At 39.6% G+C, this 24,256-nt stretch overlaps 1 protein-coding gene across 1 annotated transcript in view; it reads right to left on the reverse strand.

The window, feature by feature from the left end:
• The window catches only part of LOC131251571 (uncharacterized), a 121,661-nt gene that overhangs the window by 12,984 nt on the left and 84,421 nt on the right, over window positions 1-24,256 (reverse strand). Inside the window, exons 13-14 of the mRNA XM_058252342.1 lie at window positions 23,321-23,448; window positions 3,413-3,521 (exon numbers count right to left, since the gene is read on the reverse strand). Of these exons, the coding sequence (XP_058108325.1) occupies window positions 3,413-3,521; window positions 23,321-23,448 (237 nt within the window). The remainder of the gene's footprint in view (window positions 1-3,412; window positions 3,522-23,320; window positions 23,449-24,256) is intronic.

Below are 24,256 nucleotides of genomic sequence, written 5' to 3' on the forward strand. Positions count from 1 at the left end.
CTTGGGTCCTCGGAGATAACACTACCAATGATGTTCCACAACTGAGTCGTAAGCACTTTTGCCAAAATTCTATAGGGCCCTCCGATGAGACTTATTGGCCGAAAATCCTTTAGGGAATCCGCACTGGAGACCTTGGGAATAAGAGCGATGAATGACGTACCAAGATCACTCGATAACTTGCCCCCTTCATAAAATTTTGTCATGAAGTTCACAAGGTTGCTACTAACATCTTCCCAGAAAACATGGAAAAAAGTGATGGGGAATCCATTTGGACTCAGCTCTTTGTCTCACCCCCAACAAAGCAACGGTGGCTTTGACCTCCTTTTTTTTTTTTTTTAAAAGGGCCTCAAGCGAGTCAACCTATTCAGTTGAGAGGCGATTGAAAGTGAGGTTGTCTAGCCTTGGTCTTTTTCCTCCCCCATCAACAAGTCTGCATAAAAACAAGAGACTTCTTCAGATAGATGGCCTTTGTCTTCAATGCGAGTACCATTGATGACTATGCTGCTGATTTTGTTTGTTCTAGCTTGAGTGCAAGCAGTGTTTGAAATATCGGTATTGTATTACGTATCGCATCCTTGGGATACAAATACGTATCGGTTATCGCAGAGGATATATCGTTTGTATTGGGTAATTTATCGCACTTTTTGAGAAACATGGGAAAACATTGGGAAAATTGTTGAATTTTCCAATGAAACTTCAGGGATTGTTAAAAAAGGGCCTTACACTTTCAAATCATAACATCTCAAAAAGAAGTGCACATAAAAGGTTTTGTATAGGGTCCTAAGCTATGCCTTGTATGACTGAACTAATGCAACTATATCCAAATTAAATATATAACATTTAGAGTGTATGTGATGATCATTTCATTAAACACTCCTAAATACTTTGAAATTTGTCTCAATTGACGGTTGGTTGAAGAGAAATTTAAAAAACATTAATATTTTATTAAATTTTAATTAAAAAATGATTTTTATTTTTTGAAAATTGACAATGACTTAACAAATCAGTAGATCGGCCCTCATACCTGCTTGATTTCATGTTTAGAGTACAACCATGCAAGCAATTTGGGGGAAATTTGGGAAATTTTGAATTTTCCCCAAATCGGACCCCCTACACTCAAATTTCAAAATTAGATTGTATGTGATGATCATTTCATCAAATACTTCCAAATATTTCGAAATTAGTCTCAATTGACAGCTTGTTGAAGGAAAATTTCAAAAAAAAAAAAAAAAAAAAAAAAAAACACGGAGAACATGAAGAACCAATGGATATCGAAATCAAAGCTCCGATTCCATGATTTTTCATACAAAACATGAAGAACCACTGGATATCGAAATTAAAGCTTCGATTCCATGATTTATCATACAAAACATGAAGAACCAATGGATTTATAACAATTTGACACCGATTTAATATAATTTCAACAAAAAAAGGGATATGAAATTGAAAATGCTCACTGGATCAAACATGTGGGATATATTGGCGCTACTAGTGCATTTCGTATCGCACAAGTGAGATACAAGATATATATTGGGATATATCGGCCGATATTGTCAATATTTAAAACATTGAGTGCAAGCAATGCTATGGAAATACTTCGTATTTTTGTTGCACTCCTTGATCCAAATGCTTCTCGATCATTGTATCCATTTTATTTTGTCTTCTTTCACCTTGCCTGCATGTTCCTGAATAAGCTTAATCTGCCTAGCTAATTCTTCAGGAGACGGGTCGTTAACCTCCGCTTTGACATCAAGGGCCTGCAATTCGATAAGGACCCAATTGAATGCTACCCGTGCAATTTCTAAGTGCCTGCATATCATCGATTAAACTCAAGCAAAGTTTCTCTTTTCTCATTTAGAATAAATTTCCATGTTATTTTACCACATTATAAAAAAATGGTGGTAACTCTTTTGATTGTAAACATGTCATAGTTGTATGACAATCTAGACTGTCCAAATTATTAGCCCACTAAACTAATAGATAAACTAACATAATTTTTGGTTCATCATACGTCTAAATTTGGGACCTGTAATTTGGATGGCTTGATCTGAATTACTTGTAGGATATTTGAAAGAGATGAACTCATTTGGATATACTGCATCACCTCTGTTAAACAACGTATGGTTCCCTATGCACAAAAAACATATCATCCATTCTTGTTTCTTGTAATATTATGAGTTCTATGTGTGTAATCATGTCTCTTTTAACATCTCCTGAAGTTTCATTGAAAGATTCCATCATTTTCCCAATGTTTCTCTCAGACAGTGATGTATTCCCCGATACATGTGATATTTCCCTTGCAATACCGATATGTTTCCATATCCCGCGGGTGCGATACATGCATTGATACTGATACTGCGAACACTAATCCTCATAATGCCATAGTTGCTGAACAATGAATAATGGGAGGGAGAAAATATGGTTGGTTCTATTATAGGAGCTTATAATGGACAAGAAGTAAATGGAGCAGGATATGTAAGATGAAAATTTTAGGTCATGGCTGCCCGATGGGCCAGCAGATGGTAATCATAATGTTATACATTCAAGTGGAAGCAAGCATTCAGGTCCATCAGTTCCAGTTGAATCGCGAGCAAAGCTCGACATTGCTAGCGAAGCTCTACGACAGAGCAGTGTGCTCATTTCCATTATAGAGCCAATCACACTGCTCTCTCTCTCTCTCTCTCTCTCTCTCTCTCTCTCTCTCTCTCCGGCCAAAATGTAGAATTGTCGGAGTCCTAGATCGGTACATGCACTAATATCCTGTAGAGAGAGCTGCTACTGAACCATGAAACTAATACTATTTACAATTGGCATGAGGAATTGGAAAGAAAAAAGGAGTCTTCCCATAAGAATGCTTCTTACTGTATTTATAATACAAATTTCTGTGTGGCCTAAGCTGGCCCACTTAATAGTGGACCACTAGATAGGAGGATCCCATTCTAGCATGCACATGAACACAAAATCAACTTGAATGAACCATTAAAATTATTCAGTTAAGGGCTTGTGAAATGGATGGTAAGACCATAGTTAATCAAACCACCCATTTTTCAGGCCCTTAATAAAATGACTGTAATAATACAATCAGGTGATTTTGGAGCCACATACATTCCGCTGCAGACCCTTCCTATCCAATCATTGTTGGTGAGCAGGTGGGCCCACCCTTGCCCTACAGCGAAATCTTTCTCAGTATACAGTCAAAATTATCACGGGAGCTCAGAAAAGAAAGTTCATGAATATAAGGTACAATATACATAAAGGTTTTACCATTGGCAATTTTACTTTCTGAGCAAAAACCCAGTTAAGTATTGTTATGAAAAAACCTATATAATCAAGCTTATCATAAAACAGGGATTAAAAAAAAAGCCAGTAGAAAATAAGAAGAGTTCTTTCATGAACTTCAATATAAACTGACCAGTATGACAAGTGCTGCATGCTCATCCTTCAAATTTTCTTTGGCCTCTCCATTATTGTGCATGTTGCCTTTATTTTCTTTTGTCCTATACAAAACTAGCCTTGCTATCCTAGAAAAAAATAAGTTGTATGATTACTTGGGCAGAATTTCATATTTCTAGAATGCTCATAATCAGATGACAACCTCCGATTCACTAGGGTGCATAGGCATTGCAACTATCAATATTCTGCAACAGATGTTTCCAGGTTAATTTTCTTAAGTAAACTGCAAGCATGAAACAAGTAAACAGAAAGCCTTTATGCTGTCACACTCACATATGAATCAATGAGTGGAAGATAAAGAAAATCTTGAAATGAATGCACACCATATACCAATTCCATTTTCATGACAGAGTTTTTTAAAAAAAGGTTCAAATTGAAGCTAACCAAAAAGTAAATAATGAGGCAATAGTTAACTATTTACAGTGTTAGAAACTCGGCCATTACATTATTCTCACCTTTTGCCCACACAGAATATTTTTATTATACAGGATACTAAGGGCTTGTTTGGCTTTGCTATATATATATATATATATATATATATATATATATATATGTGTGTGTGTGTGTGTGTATGTATATATATTATGATTTTGATTCTGAAAATCTCTTTTTTAGGCTTTTAGTATGTTTGGTTAGCCAATTAATTAATCAATTTTAGAAAAACAATTTTCCAAATTTGTGCTTTTTTCCTTGACACCTAGCCCCTAGTTTCGTATAGTCTTCTATGCTTGTACAAACTTAGGAAAAGCACTCATAAAATACAAGATCTGTGTGTGTGTTATTGGAAGGTCAGTTAATTGCAGTGTATAGCTGTACCCTTCCACACATGTGCCATCATGGATCAAATCCCATCCACCAGTTGGTCTGTCCATGTTTTACCTAAAATTAATCTGGTTGACTCACATGATGGGCCCCAATATTGAAAAGAGGTGGATGGGTTAGAAAACTTCGGCCAAGTGTTAGAGACGTACAATTTGATTAGCAAATTGTGGCCCACCTGAGTAGTGGATCAACCTAATTCTTGGGCTAGGGCATCAATATAGTGGTGCCTTTCTAATTGATGGATTGGATCTTAGACCTACATGCCATGATGGCAAAACTGTGGCATGTACAGAGTTGTATTGTGCAAGTGCATGGGCTTAGCAGATCTCATCTCTAGAGAAGTCGGACAAACGCGACTTTCCTATAACCCCCATCTGCAGCGTTGTGGGGTCCACCGCGATGACCGTGCATCCTTTTCGCGATATCATGTCAGGTTATGACTCCAAAAAATGAGGTAGATTCAAGACTTAAGTGGGCCAAGCCATAGGAAACTGTGGGGATTCAATGCTCACCATTGAAACCTTTGTAGGGAAATTGTTTTCTTATACATCTTTACCAAACATGCACTTTTTCACATAAGCAATTCTCAAGAAACAATTCTAGAAGCAACACCAAACCATCCCTAAAAAAAAGTTATCAAATGGAGCTACTTTCTCAGTATACTGCCGCATTGGACTTTCAAATATAGTAAAAAAATAAAACTCCAAAATACAACTCAACTTGATATTTTAATAAATAATTTAAATTATTTACTGTAGTGGAAAATTTTTATTAGTGGAAGGGTCATCATCATTATCATCTAAGCTTTATGCCAACTAATTGGTGTCGGTTACATGAATCCATTTCCTCCATTCCACCATCAAGGGCCCAAACTTCAATTAGACCATAGGTCATTGACTTTTTCCTTACTAACTTCACCTTTGTTCTTCTAAGCCTTCCCTTTGCCCTTTTAGAGCCTTCTACTTATACCCAGTGTTTTAAATATCGACGATATCAGCTGATATATCTTGTATCCCACTTGTGTGATATGAAATGCACAAGCAGTGTCGATATATCTCACCTATTCGATCCAATGAGCATTTTCGATCCATGTTTTTATCGTAAATCGTGTTAAACCAGTGTCCAATGGTTACAAATTTATTATTCTTCATGTTTTCCATGAAAAATCATAGATTTGGAACTTCGATTTCGAGATTTGGGGGAGATGGGTCAAGTTACGGAAAATTGAGAATATTCAAAATTTCTCAATTTCTCGCAAATTAGTTGCAATCCTTGTATCCAATTCCAAACACAAAATTAAACATGTATGCAGTGTTCAAAGTATTGGTATCGCTACAAAGTTTCGCTGGCTAGGGATATGGAAACAATATTGATATTGTCGATAATAATATCGCTGATAACCGCAAATGCGGCAAAACATGGGAAAAACGGTGTAATTTTTAGCAAAACTTCAGGAGAGATTAAAATGTACATATTTACATATTTAGAAATAAAACATTTGTAAAAGGAATACATACATAACAAGTTTCCATTTAATGGGGCCTTAAAAGCATGTTTTGTTGTAAGAAATCAATCCAACCATCTCATCCGGCCTATTTAATCATCCAACCTTCCATCCAAACATCCATCGATATTGCAAAATATCAACAACACATGATATTTCACCAAGAAATCATCAACAATTGGAAAGGAAACAGAAGATTGTGGTCTCAATATCGCGCATGTTACAATATCGATAATATCGAGATATTATCAATATTATCAATGACAAATTGAACATTACGTACAACCATGTGCCCATGAAAAAAATTGAAATAAATTTTTTCTAATAAACAAAAATTTAATGATATCAATTTGTTGGCGATATTATTGAAATATCGTCGTTACACTTATGATACAAACATTACCTAGAATTTACATAGTCGAAAATATTGGCGATATTGATGCGTTGGTAATACAAGCGACACCTAGAATTTACATAGTTGAAAATATTGGGGATTATATTAGTGATATTGATATGTTGGCGATACTTAGCTATACATTGCTAATACCTGGAATTTTTGATACTACCAGCGCTATCGGTATCGCTACCAGTGCTATCGGTATCATTGAGCTGAAGATAAAGATAATATCGGAGATAATTCGAACATTGCATGTATGTAACCTGATCTAGCGATTCTTCTTTCGCTTTTGAATGTATTGCTTGTGTTTCCATGCATGTCTTCTTACTTTTATAAATTATATGAATAGACTTTGAATATACTTGCATTAGTTTAGTTGGAAAGCGCATATATTAGGACCCCAAACAAAGGAAACCCTATTATGTGCACTTTCTTTTTGTAATGTTTTGATTTCTAAGTGTGTATTGATGTCTTTTTCAACAATCCCTGAAGTTTCATTGAAAAAAATGACCAATTTCCCAATATTCCCATGTTTCCCAACAACAACGATACAACCGATGTATCCTATGTGATAACCGATATGTATCTGTATCGCAAGGGTGTGATACATTATGTGATAATGATATTTAAAACATTACTTATACCCAATGTTCGAAATATTGATATCGTGTTATGTATCTCATCATTGGGATACAGATACATATCGGTTTTTGCATGGGATATATCGTTTGTATCATAATTTATTGCACTTTTTGGGAAACATGGGGAAACATCGGGAAAATGGTTGAATTTTTCAATGAAACTTCAAGGATTGTTAAAAAAGACCTTAATAAACCCTTTTAAATTATAACCAGTGTTCAAATTATCTCCGATATTATCGAAATATCTCTGATATTATCTTTATCTCCAACTAAGCGATATCGATAACACTGGTAGCGATACTGATAACGCTGGTAGTATCAGAAATTCTAGGTATTAGCAATGTATCGCTAGGTATCACCAACATATAATATTGCTAATGTAATCGTCAATATTTTCAACTATGTAAATTCTAGGTGTCGCTTGTATTGCTAATGCATCAATATCGCCAATGTATCACCAATATTTTCGACTATGTAAATTTTAAGTAATGCTTGTATCATAAGTGTATCAACGATATTTCAATAATATCGCCAACGTATTGATATCATCAGAATTTTGTTTATTAGGAAAAAATTATTTCAATTTTTTTCTCATGGGCACATGGTTGTTTGTAGTGTTCAATTTGTCATTGAAAATATCAATAACATCCCGATATTATCGATATCGCAACATGCGCGATATTGAGACCACAATCTTTCGTTTTCTTTCCAATTGTTGATGATTTCTTGGTGAAATATCAAATGTTGTTGATATTTTGAAATATCGATGGATGTTTGGATGGTTAAATAGGCTAAATGGGATGGTTGGACTGATTTCGTACAACAACATATGCTTTTGAGGCCCCATTAAATGGAAACTTGTTATGTATGCATTCTTTTTGTAATTGTTTTGTTTCTAAATATGCAAATATGTACATTTTAACATCTCCTGAAGTTTCGCTGAAAATTCCACCGTTTTTCCCATGTTTTCCCACATTTTTGGTTATCAGTTATATTATTGGCGATATCGATATTGTTTCCGTATCCCTGGCCAGCGAAACTTGTAGCGATACCGATACTTCGAACACTAATTAGAACATCTCAAAAAAGAAGTGCACATAATCAATGTTTTAAACATTGATGATATCGGCCGATATATCTTGTATCTTACTTGTGCGATATGAAATGCACAAGTAGTGTCGATATATCCCACATTTTCGATCCGGTGAGCATTTTCAATTCATATCACTTTTTTGTTGAAATTATATTAAATCAGTGTCAATTGGTTATAAATCGATTGGTTCTTCATGTTTTGTATGAAAAATCATAGAGCTGAAGCTTTGATTTAGATATCCATTGGTTCTTAATGTTCTCAATTGAGACTAATTTCAAAATATTTAGAAGTATCTGATGAAATGATCATCACATACACTCTAATTTTGAAATTCGAGTGTAGGGGGTCTGATTTGGGGAAATTTCAAAATTTCCCAAAATTCTCCCAAATTGCTAGCAATGTTGTACTCTAAACATGAAATCAATCAGGTATGAGGACTGATGATGCAGGACATGAAAATTAACTATGATATACAAGATCTCAGGCCTTAGATCAAACTAATTCAGAAACATTCACATAAAATTTCCACATCCCACACAAAAGTTCAAACATTCAAGCAATGGGAATCTGTGCGGGTCCAGGCCTACACATGTTAGGGCTGGATCAATAGAAATTATAAGCCAAACGATACTCAAAGGGAGGAAAAACTCATTCACACATGCACAGTAATCAGTCCTTAATCCAAGAGATTCACCAGTTTCAATTTAGAAAACCCTAGGATTAAAAAAGAGGCAAACAAATTGAAAATAATGCAATCTAGGGTTAAGGTTATGGAAAATAGGTATGAGAGAGATAAAATAGGCAGAAATTCTGAACTTGGAGACAGTCCATGCGCGCGGATAGCGGGCTAGGCCTAACACACGTGCATAGGGGCTTGACCGCACATGCGAGGGGGCCCCGAATGCGGAAAACGCCTCCTTGGCTCTAGTCGGCCAGGGGAGGGCTTCAAAACCCCGAGTTTCTTGTCGATCGGATGCGTGGTCTGTGCGTGGTGCTCCGCCGAAGTTTCAGCCCTCTTACAAGGCCAAATTCTGGAAATCAGCTGTAGGGACAAGAACTGCTGCAAAAGTTGACGGATTCGAAGCGTGGATGGTTGTAGAAGGTGAGAAGAATGGGTGATGGGAGATATGGGCGGATCGGGATAGATGTGACTTCGCACCACGGTAGTTAGCCCTTCGATGAAGGGAGGGCTTCACCCAATTGGATTTCCATAACTCAAGAACTCGGAGGAGTAGAAAAATGCAGGAATTTTTATTAATCTTCAATGAGAAAAAGAACTACAAGGGGTGCCTATTTATAAGAAAACCCTATACCCCAAAACTCGCACCATGTGCGCAACCTATTACTTGGCGATAAAGTAATAAAAAATAATAATTAATCAAAATAATCTAAACTGTCCATGATATTTTAAATAACAATAATAAGCAAAACCTAAAATATGAGATTAATTGGAATAGTGGGCCACGATTATGAGAACCCATGATGGGCTTTACTTGACTATCGGGCCCGCCCTAATGAACCAAAACTTAGTCTTCTAACTAGGAGGCCCTCCCTGGATGTCGTCATTGAGCCAGATCGATGGTGGGGCCCCCCTTGCGTACGTGCGTGGGGGGGCGGCGTGCGTGTGCGTGTGCGCGTGATGTCCCCATCAACTGATCTACTGATTTGTTAAGTCCTTGTCAATTTTCAGAAAATAAAAATCATTTTTTAATTAAAAATTAATAAAATATTAATGTTTTTTAAAATTTCTCTTCAACCAGCTGTCAATTGAGACAAATTCCGAAGTATTTATGAGTGTTTAATGAAATGATCATCACATACACTCTAAATGTTATACATTCAATTTGGATATAATTGCATTAGTTCAGTCATACAAGGCATAGCTTAGGACCCTATACAAAGGAAACCTTTTATGTGCATTTCTTTTTGAGATGTTATGATTTGAAAGTGTGTATTAAGGTCTTTTTTTAAAAAAAATAATTTATTTATAATTTTTTTTTAACAATCCCTGAAGTTTCATTGAAAAATTCAACAATTTTCCCAATGTTTCCCCATGTTTATCAAAAAGCGTGATAAATCACCCGATACGAACGATATATCCCGTGCGATAACCGATTCATATTTGTATCCCAAGGATGTGATATGTAACATGATGCGTATATTTCAAACACTGCACATAATATTCAAATTGAATGCATAACATTTAGAGCGTACGTAATGATCATTTCATCAAACACTCCTAAATACTTTGAAATTAGTCTCAATTGACAATTGGTTGAAGGGAAATTTTGGAAAAAAAAGAAGAAAGATTTTAATCATTTTTATTAAAAATGATTTTTATTTTCTGAAAATTGACAATGACTTAACAAATCAGTAGATCAACCCCCATACATGCTTGATTTCATGTTTGGAGTGCAGCATTGCAAGCAATTTGGGAGAAATTAGGAAAATTTTGAATTTTCCCCAATTTCCCTCAAATCTGACCACGCACACTCAAAATTTAAAATTAGAGTGTATGTGATGATGATTTTATCAAATACTTTGAAATTAATCTCGATTGCTAGTTGGTTGAAGGAAAATTTCGAAAAAGACATGGAGAACATGAAGAACATGAAGAACCAATGGATATCGAAATCAAAGCCCCAACTCCATGATTTTTCATGCAAAACATGAAGAACTAATGGACTTGTAACCATTTGACACTGATTTAACATAATTTCAAAAAAAAAGAAAGAAAAAAGGAATTGAAAATGCTTACTGGATCGAACATGTGGGATATATCGGCAATACCTATGTGTTTCGTATCTCATAGGTGGTATGCAAGATACATTGTGGGATATATCAGCCGATATTGTCGATATTTAAAACATTGCTTATACCAACTCACTCATCCTAACCGACGCAACTCTTAATCGTCGTTGCACATGACATGACCAAACCATCTAAGTTTACTTTCCCTCATTTTATTGTCCATTGGTGCTACTCCTAAATTCCCTCAGATGCATTCATTTGTAGTTCTATCCTTGTCTTGCCACTCATCCATCTCAACATCCTCATTTCTCCCACACTCATCATATGAACATGTTGTTCGGGTGTTTTAAGTATCGACGATATTGGCTGATATATCTTGTATCCCACCTTTGCGATATGAAACACACAAGTAGTGGGATATATCCCACATGTTCGATCTGGTGGGCATTTTTTAATTTCAAACATTTTTTTTCTTTGTAAATCATGTTAAATCAGAATCAAATTGTTATAAATCTATGATTTTTCATGCAAAGAGTTTCGATTTCAAGATTTGGAGGAGATTGGCTGAGTTGCAGAAAATTGAAAAAAAAATAAAAATAAATCCCAATTTCTCACATATCGGTTGCAATCTGTGTCCAAACATAAAATCAAACATGTATGTAACCTGATCTGGTGATTCTTCTTTTGCTTTTGAATGTATTGCTTGTGTTTCCACACATCTTCTTACATTTATAAATTTTATAAATAGACTTTGAATATACTTGCATCTATTCAGTTAGATAGGGCATAGATTAGGACCTCATACAAAGAAAACCTATTATGTCAACTTGTTTTTTGTAATATTTTGATTTATAAGTGTGTATTAATGTCTTTTTTAACAATCACTGAAGTTTCATTGAAAAATTCAACCAATTCCCCAATGTTTTCCCATGTTTCCAACAACAAGGATACATTATGCGATACAATTGATATATCCCATGCGATAACCGATATGTATCTGTATCCCAAGGGTGTGATACGTAATGCGATATCGATATTTCGAACAATACTCATACCATTGTTTGAAGTATCCCCGATATTATCCATATCTCTAGTCCAATGATACCGATAACACTTGTGGTATTAGAAATTCTAGGTATCGGCGATGTATCACTAAGTATCACCAATGTATCGCCAATATTTGTAAATTCCATGTTTCGCTTGTATTGCCAATGTATTGGCGATATTTCAATAATATCCCCAACGTATCGATTTTGTAAAGAATTTGTTTATTACAAAAAGAAAAAAAAAAAATCCAATTCAATTTTTTAATAGGCATATGGTTGTATGTAGTGTTCAAATTGTCGATGATAATATTTAATATTGTGATAATATCATTATCGCAACATGGGTAATATCGAGATCACAGTCTTTTGTTTCCTTTCTAGTTGTTGATGATTTCTTGGTTAAGTATCGTGTTGTCGATATTCTGAAATATTGATGGATGTTTGGATGGAAGGTTGGATGGTTGGAAGGATTGTTGGTTGGGATTGATGGGATGGTTGGATTGATTTCTTATGACAACACATGCTTTTAAGCCCCCAATTAAATGGAAGCTAATTATGGATGCATTCTTTTTGCAATTTTTTAATTCCTAAATATGCAAATATGTGTTTTTTTAACATCTCTTGAAGTTTCATTGAAAAATTCCACCGTTTTCCCAATGTTTCCCTGCATTTCCGATTATCCGCGATATTATTGGCGATATCAATGTTGTTTCTGCATCCCCGGCCAACGAAACCTATAGTGATACTGATACTTTAAACATTGGTGATACATGCCTACCTGATTCACTGGGATAGATCAAAGCTGCTGGTATTGTGGTCCCCACCGTTTAGACTAGGGGTGCACACGGGTCGATTCGATCCGGTTCTGGGGTGAAACCGGAACTGAACTGTTCCATACGGTTCTAGGAATTTCGGAACCGGACTGTTAGCACCCTAGAACCGAACTGGAACCGGATCATGAAAAACGGTTCAGTTTCAAATCAGTTCCACAGTTCTGGGCCTTTTAAAATCCAGCCCAATCGGTATGAATTACTGGGGCCCATGTTTTGGCACACTCACTTGTTGATTTGTTCACATATACCTGGACGTGAGTGGATACCCACAAATAAAGTAGATTCAATAGATCTAGTGGGCCCCACGGTAAAAAATAGTGGTGATGAATGGCCAAATGTTGAAACCTTGCTAGGGACCATTTTGTAGAGATGCATTTATATCCACCATCCATCCAGGGACTGCATCATAGGAAACAATGGAGGTAATATCTCCTATAGTTGAAACCTTCCTAAGGCCAGCGAGAGAGGGACGGAGAGAGAGAGAGAGAGAGAGAGAGAGAGAGAGAGAGAGAGAGAGAGAGGGCAGGGGGCCTAGGTAGCCGCACGCAGACGCAGCAGGGTTGGGTTGGGTAGACTTAGGTCTTTTTTTTTTAAACATAAGTTCAGTTCCTGGTTCAGTTCTAGGTTCAGATCATGGTTCGGTTCGGTTCTACATACCCCTAAACTGGAACTGAACCATATCCAACGGTTCTTTGATTTTTGGAACCAGAACCGGAACTTGTGCACTCTAGAACCGGACCAAACTAAACCGTTTGATCGGTTCTGGTCCAATTCCATGGTTCTACCGGTTCGATGTGCACCTCTAGTGTAGACACCTTATCCAACAAATGATGACACCCACTCATCAAACAACCATCAGTTCCAACTTCCAACAAAACCACCAACCTCATATCTTTCTTTCTGTAGTTGTTGTTCAGATGTGCCTATTCACTGGGATAGATCAAAGCTGCTTGTATTGTGGTCCCCACTGTTTAGATACCTTGTCCAACAAATAAGGACACCCACTCATCAAACAACCATCGGTTCCAACTTCCAACAAAACCACTAACCTTAGTTCTAAGAATGACTAAATGCCTCTTTCTTCTTTTTCAGTAAGGAGAAGTGTGCTTCGCTGACATGTACCGATTTTGAACAGTGAGGCTCACATGAAAAGTGGAGTGACTTGATTTTCAGGTCAGGGATGGTGTGCGGGCAGACATCAGATGAATGGTTACGATTGCTCACATGTGTGCCGCAGTGGCATGTGTGCAGCATCAAGCAACTTCTTACTGCAGGCAAAAACAACTCCAGCTTGAAAAATGGTTCAAAACGCATTTTTTTTTCAGGCAAAATTCCTGTTTTCCAGGAGAGAAAAACCCTATATCTTTGTCTTGTGAACCTTGTTCATGATGAGAATGAGAAAAAACCCATTTTCTGCTGGCACCCAAACAGGGCATAATTTTATAACTCTTTACACTATGACGCAGGCCCAATGTCCATGTGGCCCAACATGTGCTAAATGTTTGAGGAAAAAAATAAAAATAATCATCTATATCAATAAGGAACCAAATCCCAGCTGAGTTGCAACTAAAGTGAGGCAAACCCTTGCGAGACATCAGTTGAATGGTTAGGAAGTAGAATAATCCCATCTTCGTGTATCTTGATAAAAGGGGGAACCTATCCATCCTCTGTCCTTCCTGTATATTTTGGTGCATAGATATCTATTATCTGGGGGCCTTTTTGTTAGTTTGCAGCAGCATTAAGAAATCAACCTATGCAAAGAAATATAGAGATAGAATGACAAGAGGATACAAATAAAAAGTACAAGCACACAAAATGGGTTGTTCACTCTATCAGCAGGTCATTCAAGGGCATCTGAAAAAGATAAGGATCATAAAACAAAAAATTACCAACAGTATCTGGACAATGCACAAATGTTCGAAGCAAACTCTTAGCTACCAAAAAGTGGTAGGAGGCAATAACGGGATCGACAACGAAAAAGGACAATAAGCTATTTATGACCTCAACCATTCACAAAACTCAAAACATGAGATCAGAAAATGGGAGCACAACCACCAGTGCAAGTCTCTTTCCCCTTCTACACAACTCCATAGATTAAACAAGGATGGGGTTTTTTGCTTGAAAAGGTTGATGAGGATATCGTGCACACGCACGCCCGCACACCACCACCCCTACGCACGTACGTACACAGAAGGAGGACTCCACCATCGATCTGGCTCGATGACGACGTCCAGGGAGGGCCTCCTAGCTAGAAGACAAGTTTTGGTTCAGAAAAGTGGCCCGATAGTCAAGAAAAGCCCACCATGGGATCTCATGATCGTGGCCCACTCGTCGGATTGGTTTTATATTTTAGGTTTTTCTTATTGTTATTATTTAGAACATCGTGAACGCTTTAGATTTCCTTGTTTGGTTTTTATTTTAGTTTACTTCATCGCCAAGTAATAGGTGTCGCACATGGTACGAGTTTTTGGGTATAAGGTTCTCCCTATAAATAGGCACCCTTTGTAGTTCTTTTCATTCATTGAAGTTAATAAAAAAAATTCCTGCTTTATTTTTTCTGCTCTCTTCGTGAGTTGTGGAAGAATTCAAAAGTGGGTGCGAAGCTCTCCCTTTTCGAAGGGCTAACTACCGTGGTGCGAAGCCACATCGATCCCAATTCACCCCCATCTTCCATCATCTTTTTTTTTCCATCTTCCCCCACCATTCATACGTCAAATTTGTCCTTTTGTTGCATCAGATTTCTTCATTGAAGCAGGTTTCCAGATTTCGGCCCGCAGGCGAGCTGAAACTTCGGCGGAGCACTACGCACAAACCGTACATCGGATCGAGCTGAAATTTGGAGGTTTTGGAGTCCATCCCTGGCCGATCAGGGCCAAGGTGGCCTTTTTCTGAATAGTGGGCCCCACACACGTGCGGCCGGGATCACACGCACGTCCATCTGGACCATTGTTGCTGCCCACACGCGGGATCATCTTTTGGCTCAGGTTTCTATCCTCTTTTATCCTCTCATAGCCGTTTTTTTCATGAATCCTAACCCTATATTACATGATCCCTAATTGATTTGTCCCTTTTTATCACCTTAGGGTTCCTTGAATTGAAATTAGAGAATCCCTTGAATTAGGGACTGATTTTTATGCATGAGTAGTTGATTTTATTTCCCTTTGACATTGTTTGGCTTATAATTTTATTAGTCCAGTCCTAGCCTGTGTCGGCTTGGACCCGCATAGATTCCCCTTTAATTGAATGTTTGGATTTTCATGTGGGATGTGGAATTTGTGTGATTGTTTCTGAATTGGTGTGATCTAAGCCTGCAATCTTGCATATCATATTTAAATTCACGTCCTGCGTCAAATTTGGTATCAAAGCCTAGGGTTCTTGTAGGGGAATTCACCACATATTTAGGCTTTAGTTTGTTTGAGTCCTTCATGCATTCAGTCCATCATACATAGCTGAATTTTAGTAACAGTGTGTAGCCTCCTTCATATAGAGTCTCGTAGGGTCATTTAGTTTTTAGACGCATATAGTTGTCATAACAGGTCCTTAGGTTGAGCAAGTCAGTGTATGCCCACACGTACGGGTCGCGGTTTCGGTTTGTACCCCACACTAAACATGGAGCAACTACAAGAAACAGTGGCCAAGTTAGCCCAGCAAGTTGAGTCCTTGAATAAGCATTTGGAACAACACATAGATAAATGCCTCGAAGAAATAGAGGCGTCCTTCAGAGCCAACCCCACCACTGGGGAGGATGCCCAATCTCAGGCAATTGGTCAGGAGGTTAGACCAAGGAATGGAGGCGGCCAAGGAGGTGGTCATGGGCGCGTACCTGTGCACCCACCCCGTGAGGGATATCATGATCAATATGACCCAGATGCACAACTCCTCAAGGGAATTAGGGTAGATGCCCCTACTTTTGATGGCCACTTGGACCCTAAAGCTTTTTTAGATTGGTTGGCGGATATGGACCACTATTTTGAGTGGTATGATATGTCGGATGCTCGACGAGTCCGATTCGCCAAGATGAAGCTTGTGGGTCAAGCAAAGAGGTTTTGGGCGACAGTTGAGCCAAAAAAAGAAAGAGCGAGGGAACTTCCAATAGTCCATTAGGGAGAAATGAAAGAAACGCTAAAGAGAAGTACCTTCCTTTCTCTTATCGCATGCGGTTGATTGAGGAGTGGCTGTCTCTTCGACAGAGTTCCATGAGGGTTGCTGACTATATTGAGAAATTCGAAGAGTACTCGACCCGCTGTGAGGTTGATGAGGACCCCGTACTCACCCTTGCTCGTTTTAAAATGGGCCTCCGTCCTGACATTAGGAGAGAATTGCTCGCCAAAGACATAGACACTATCAAACAGTTGTACCAAGTAGTGTTAGATGTCGAGCAATACTTTAAAGCATATGTGGGAAGGCGGTTTGACTTTCGCGAATCCGGTACTAAGGCCAACCCTTCTGGGGCTAGACCTAACACGGGATTTCAAAACAAACCTTCCCCTAATGTTCAGCCCAGACCTAAGGATGATAAGAGTAAAGAGATTGTCGGGTCTAGTTCACGTGGAAGTGGGGCTGATGCAGGACATGGAAAATTAAATATGATATGCAAGATTGCAGGCTTATATCACACCAATTCAGAAACAATCACACAAATTCCACATCCCACATGAAAATCCAAACATTCAATTAAAGGGGAATCTATGTGGGTCCAAGCCGACACAGGCTAGGACTGGACCAATAAAATTATAAACCAAACAATGTCAAAGGGAAATAAAATCAACTACTCATGCATAAAAATCAGTCCCTAATCCAAGGGATTCCCTAATTTCAATTCAAGGAACCCTAAGGTAATAAAAAGGGGCAAATCAATTAGGGATCATGTAATATAGGGTTAGGATTCATGAAAAAAACGGCTATGAGAGGATAAAAGAAGATAAAAACCTGAACCAAAAGATGATCCCGCGTGTGGACAGCAACAATGGTCCAGATGGACGTGTGTGTGATCCCGACCGCACGTGTGTGGGGCCCACTATTCAGAAAAAGGCCACCTTGGCCCTGGTCGGTCAGGGATGGACTCCAAAACCTCCAAATTTCAGCTCGATCCGATGTACGGTTTGTGCGTAGTGCTCCGCCGAAGTTTCAGCTCGCCTGCGGGCTGAAATCTGAAAACCTGCTTCAATGAAGAAATCTGATGTAACAAAAGGACAAATTTGACATATGGATGGTGGGGGAAGATGAAAAAAAAAATGATGGAAGATGGGGGTGAATTGGGATCGATGTGGCTTCGCACCACGGTAGTTAGCCCTTCGAAAAGGGAGGGCTTCGCACCCACTTTTGAATTCTTCCACAACTCACGGAGAGAGCAGAAAAATAAAGCAGGAATTTTTTATTAACTTCAATGAATGAAAAGAACTACAAGGGGTGCCTATTTATAGGGAGAACCCTATACCCAAAAACTCGCACCATGTGCGACACCTATTACTTAGCGATTAAGTAAACTAAAATAAAAATCAAACGAGGAAATCTAAAGCGTTCACGATGTTCTAAATAATAACAATAAGCAAAACCTAAAATATAAAACCAATCCGATGAGTGGGCCACGATCATGAGATCCCATGGTGGGCTTTTCTTGACTATCGGGCCACTTTTCTGAACCAAAACTTGACTTTTAGCTAGGAGGCCCTCCCTGGACGTCGTCATCGAGGCAGATCGATGGTGGGGTCCTCCATCTGCGTACGTACGTGCGTAGGAGTGGCAGCGTGAGTGCGCGTGTGCGCGTAATGTCCCCATCAGGGGCCACTAGGTGTTTTAGGTGTCAGGGGTTTGGTCACTTTGCTCACCAGTGCGGCACGAGATAGGGCACTAAAGTACTCCTTATTGATGGGTAAGTGGAAGTAGTGCCCCCAGAGAGTGATAGTGAGGAGGAGGAATATGAGCCAGTCGGAACCCCTAGTGACGAGGAGGAGGGAGCACAAGAGTCTTTGACCCTCGCAATTGTGCGTTGTGCCCTGGCTCAAGCCAAGAATACTGATGACTGGCGCCGCAACACGATCTTCTACACTTATGCAAAATGTGGGGAAAAGAGTTGTAAGATGATCGTGGATAGTGGTAGTTGTGCCAACGTGGCATCGACTAGCACTGTGAGTCGTTTGGGCTTGAAGCTGGAAGCCCATCCTCAGCCCTATAGAGTCTCCTGGGTTGATGAAACATCCATTCCAGTCTCGCACCGCTGTCTTATCCCTATTCAGATCGGATCTTATAAAGACACAATTTGGTGTGATGTTGTTCCTATGGATGTGGGTCATGTCATTCTGGGTAGGCCGTGGCTCTATGACAGGGATGTTACCATATTTGGTCTTTCAAATGTGTGTACATTCTGGTTTGAGGGCAAGAAGGTCAAGCTAAATCCTCTACCACCCAAGAATACAACTGGAAAAGAGTTCACCACACAGAGTGGTGTGAGCAGCCCAAAAGAAGTGAAGGAGTCGAAGTCCAAGTCCAAACCGCTCCATATTTTGAATGCCAAATACTTTGAGCGAGAGACGGAGGCGGACTCGATGATATACGCCCTTGTGGCTAGGGAGAGTGTACCAGAGACTAGCGTAGAGTTACCCACTGAGGCCATTCAGGTAGTACATGAGTTTCGTGATGTTTTTCCTGATGATTTACCGAATGAGCTTCCCCCTATGAGGGATATACAACATGCCATTGACTTAATCCCTGGGGCAACTCTACCAAACCTCCCACATTACAGAATGAACCCGAAGGAGCACGCTGAGTTGAAGAGACAGATTGATGAACTCCTAGAGAAGGGTTTTATTTGAGAGAGCATGAGTCCGTGTGCCGTGCCCGCCCTTCTTACACCCAAGAAGGATGGCACATGGAGGATGTGTGTTGATAGTAGGGCCATCAACAAAATCACAATCAAGTATCGATTCCCCATACCGCGTTTTGATGACATGCTAGATATGATGGCTAATGCTACTATCTTCTCAAAAATCGACCTCAAAAGTGGGTATCACCAAATCCGTATACGCCCTGGTGATGAGTGGAAGACGGCCTTCAAGACGAAGGATGGGCTATATGAGTGGCTAGTTATGCCTTTTGGGTTAACTAATGCCCCAAGCACTTTCATGCGTGTGATGACCCAAGTGTTGAGACCCTTCATGGGGAAGTTCCTAGTTGTATACTTTGATGATATCTTGATTTATAGCATGACTAAGGAGCAACACCTTAACCATTTGAGGCAAGTTTGTGGGATCCTTAGGGCCGAGAAGTTGTACGCCAACCTAAAGAAGTGTGCGTTCTTGTCTAGTAGTGTGATCTTCTTAGGTTTGATTGTGTCAGCTGAGGGCGTATCGGCGGATCCCGAGAAGGTCAAGGCCATCGTTAATTGGCCTGAACCCCGCAATATTCATGAGGTGCGCAGCTTTCATGGCTTAGCTACTTTTTATAGGCGGTTCATTCGAGGCTTCAGTTCCATTGTGGCTCCCATCACGGACTGCATAAAAAAGGGAGAGTTTCAATGGACAAAGGCCGCCTCGAAGGCCTTCAAGGAGATAAAGGTCAAGATGACCGAAGCTCCAGTTACGCGACTTCCAGATTTTTCAAAAGCTTTTGAAGTCGCATGTGACGCGTCAGGAGTCGGCATAGGAGGAGTACTTAGCCAGGAAGGGCACCCTGTCGCCTTTTTTAGTGAGAAACTGAATGAGGCGAAGCAAAGATATTCCACCTATGACAAGGAATTATACGCGGTAGTGCAATCACTACGCCATTGGCGACATTACCTGTTACCGCAAGAATTTGTCTTGTTCTCAAATCACGAGGCCTTAAGATACTTGAACTCTCAAAAGAAATTAAGCCCCAGGCACGCTAAGTGGGTTCAATTCCTTCAAGAGTACACTTTTGTGCTTAAGCACAAGGCCGGTGTAGAGAATAAGCCTGCCGACGCGTTGAGTCGTCGAGTCGCATTACTCAACTCCATAAACGTTGAAGTTACGGGCCTTGAGCGCATCAAAGAAGAGTATTCTGAGTGTCCAGATTTTGGAGTTGTGTATACGTCTTTATTAGAGAGTCCATCAGGAGCTAACAGTGAGTATTTGATTTTGAAGGGATATTTGTTTAGGAGTGACCGCTTGTGCATACCACGCACCTCCTTTCGCGATTTTCTTGTCTGGGAGTTACATTCAGGGGGGGTTGCAGGTCATTTCGGTCGTGACAAGACCATTGCCCTAGTGGAGGATAGATTTCATTGGCCAAGCCTCAAGCGGGACGTGGCCAAAATTATAGGGCAATGTCGTACTTGTCAACTGGCAAAGCAAAGCAAACAGAATACAGGATTATATACACCTTTGCCAGTCCCATTCATCCCTTGGCAGGACATCAGTATGGACTTCATGCTTGGACTTCCTAAGATTATTCGAAAGCATGACTCCATATTCGTTGTCGTGGACCGTTTCTCTAAAATGGCCCACTTCATTCCTTGTTCTAAGACCTCCGACGCCTCTCATGTTGCCAAGCTATTCTTTAGTGAGGTTGTCAAACTGCATGGGTTACCAAAAACCATAGTGTCTGACATGAGTTACTTTTGGAAGACACTATGGCACATGATAAATACTAGGCTCCAGTTTTCTTCTACCTACCACCCTCAGACCGATGGCCAGACTGAGGTGGTTAATAGGAGCCTAGGGAGTTTACTTCGATGTTTAGTGGGGGAGCATACCAGGACATGGGACGCTGTACTACCCATAGCCGAGTTTGCATATAATAGTTCTGTCAATAGGTCCACAGGTCTAAGTCCTTTTGAAGTCGTTACTGGTTATAAGCCTAGGAAACCTATTGATCTTATCCCCATGTCATTGTCTCATAGGCCATCATAGTCGGCAGAGTCTTTTGCGCATCACATACATTCATTGCATCAAGAAATCAGGCGAAAAATCATTACTAGTAATGAACATTACAAATTTTCCACAGACCAGCATAAACGTTTCAAGGAATTCAATATTAGAGACTCTGTGATGGTCTACATTAGGCCCAAGCAGTATCCTCAGGGGGCCATTCGTAAATTACATGCACGTAACGCTGGACCCTTCAAAATTATAAAACAAAATGGCCTCAATGCGTATGAGGTAGATCTTCCACCTTCCATGGGAATTAGTTCCACATTCAATGTGGAGGATCTAGTTGCTTTTCAGGGACCCATTGATACTTTGTCTGGCCCTTCGCCCACCCATCCTGATGTCCCAACCTTACCCTTTGATCCATGGCCTCTCCCCGACCTTTCATCCCAACCTCTGCCTCCCATACCTAGCCTTCACACACTCAGAGAGGAAATAGAGGATATCCTGGACCATGAGATAATTTCCACTTTGGATGGCGGGTTTCAGAAATATCTAGTTAAATGGAAGTCACGCCCAACTTCGGACAGCGCGTGGCTCACTGATGAGGAGCTTCAGAGACTTGACCCCGACATCCTAGAGCGGTTTAGGAGTTTTATTTCGCCAGTGGCGAAATCTTCGCAGCCGGGGAGAGTTGATGAGGATATCGTGCACACGCACGCCCGCACACCACCACCCCTACGCACGTACGTACGCATAAGGAGGACCCCACCATCGATCTGGCTCGATGACGACGTCCAGGGAGGGCCTCCTAGCTAGAAGACAAGTTTTGGTTCAGAAAAGTGGCCCGATAGTCAAGAAAAGCCCACCATGGGATCTCATGATCGTGGCCCACTCGTCGGATTGGTTTTATATTTTAGGTTTTTCTTATTGTTATTATTTAGAACATCGTGAACGCTTTAGATTTCCTTGTTTGGTTTTTATTTTAGTTTACTTCATCGCCAAGTAATAGGTGTCGCACATGGTGCGAGTTTTTGGGTATAGGGTTCTCCCTATAAATAGGCACCCCTTGTAGTTCTTTTCATTCATTGAAGTTAATAAAAAATTCCTGCTTTATTTTTTCTGCTCTCTTCGTGAGTTGTGGAAGAATTCAAAAGTGGGTGCGAAGCCCTCCCTTTTCGAAGGGCTAACTACCGTGGTGCGAAGCCACATCGATCCCAATTCACCCCCATCTTCCATCATCTTTTTTTCCATCTTCCCCACCATCCGTACTTCGAATTTGTCCTTTTGTTGCATCGAATTTCTTCGTTACAGCAGGTTTCCAGATTTCGGCCCGCAGGCGAGCTGAAACTTCGGCGGAGCACTACGCACAAACCGTACATCGGATCGAGCTGAAATTTGGAGGTTTTGGAGTCCATCCCTGGCCAACCAGGGCCAAGGTGGCCTTTTTCTGAATAGTGGGCCCCACACACGTGCGGCCGGGATCACACGCACGTCCATCTGGACCATTGTTGCTGCCCACACGCGGGATCATCTTTTGGCTCAGGTTTCTATCCTCTTTTATCCTCTCATAGCTGTTTTTTTCATGAATCCTAACCCTATATTACATGATCCCTAATTGATTTGCCCCTTTTTATCACCTTAGGGTTCCTTGAATTGAAATTAGAGAATCCCTTGAATTAGGGACTGATTTTTATGCGTGAGTAGTTGATTTTATTTCCCTTTGACATTGTTTGGCTTATAATTTTATTGGTCCAGTCCTAGCCTGTGTCGGCTTGGACCCGCATAGATTCCCCTTTAATTGAATGTTTGGATTTTCATGTGGGATGTGGAATTTGTGTGATTGTTTCTGAATTGGTGTGATCTAAGCCTGCAATCTTGCATGTCATATTTAAATTCACGTCCTGCGTCAAAGGTATCTTTAGATTTGAAATACAAAAATGAAGAATGCATACCTTATTGAATTATCTAAAACAAGTTTTGCTTTATTGAGTTCTGCAATTGCTTCAGCAATGTTTGCCTTCCTCAGCCGATTAGACTTGAGCATCGCTAATCTTGCCAAATGAAGCATATTGGCACCAACCTGTGAACAAAGAAAAGAAAATGTATGTGACCAAGCAAATAAGTTTGTTCTATTGAAAATACTAAAAGAAAAGGATGCCTTTGGCCTGAAAAAAAAGAAAGAAAGAGAGAGTAAAGGTAAAAGCCACAATGTAAAACTAAAACAATGAGTTTGCACATAGAAGTATATACTCCCATGTTCTTCCACTTAGCTATGGCCAGTGTTCGAGTTGTCGGTATCGCTACAAGTTTCGCTGGCCGGAGATAAAGATATAATATCGTTATCGCTGATAATATCGCTAATAACTGGAAATGCAAGGAAAAGGGGGGAAACATGGAGAAAATGGTGGAATTTTTCAGTGAAACTTCAGGACATGCCTAAATACACATATTTACATATTCAAGAATGAAAAAATTGTAAAAAGAATGCATTAAATTAGAAGTTTCCATTTAATGAGGGCCAAAAGGCATGCGTTGTCGCAAAAATCACTCAAATAGTAACCAAAATGAATTTATATAATACAAATGCAACTATAGTACAATAATTAAGATATGTAAAATTAAATGAACTAACAAAGCATACCTTTTTTGCCATCCCTCATTCCTACATGGAGTGATGAGGTGGCTTGTAGTCATCGTCTAAATCTTGATCATAGGACCCACCTCAATGTATGCATTGTATATCCATGACGTTCATCTATTTTGCTGGCTAATTTTAGGGTGTGGACTAAAAAATTAAGTAGATACAAATTTTGTGTGGACCACGCCATAGGAAACATTGGTTAATGACCATTAAAAACCTTTTGTGGGCCACATAAGTTTTGGATCAA

This window comes from Magnolia sinica, chromosome 7 (genome assembly GCF_029962835.1).
Source record: "Magnolia sinica isolate HGM2019 chromosome 7, MsV1, whole genome shotgun sequence".
NCBI lineage: Eukaryota > Viridiplantae > Streptophyta > Magnoliopsida > Magnoliales > Magnoliaceae > Magnolia > Magnolia sinica.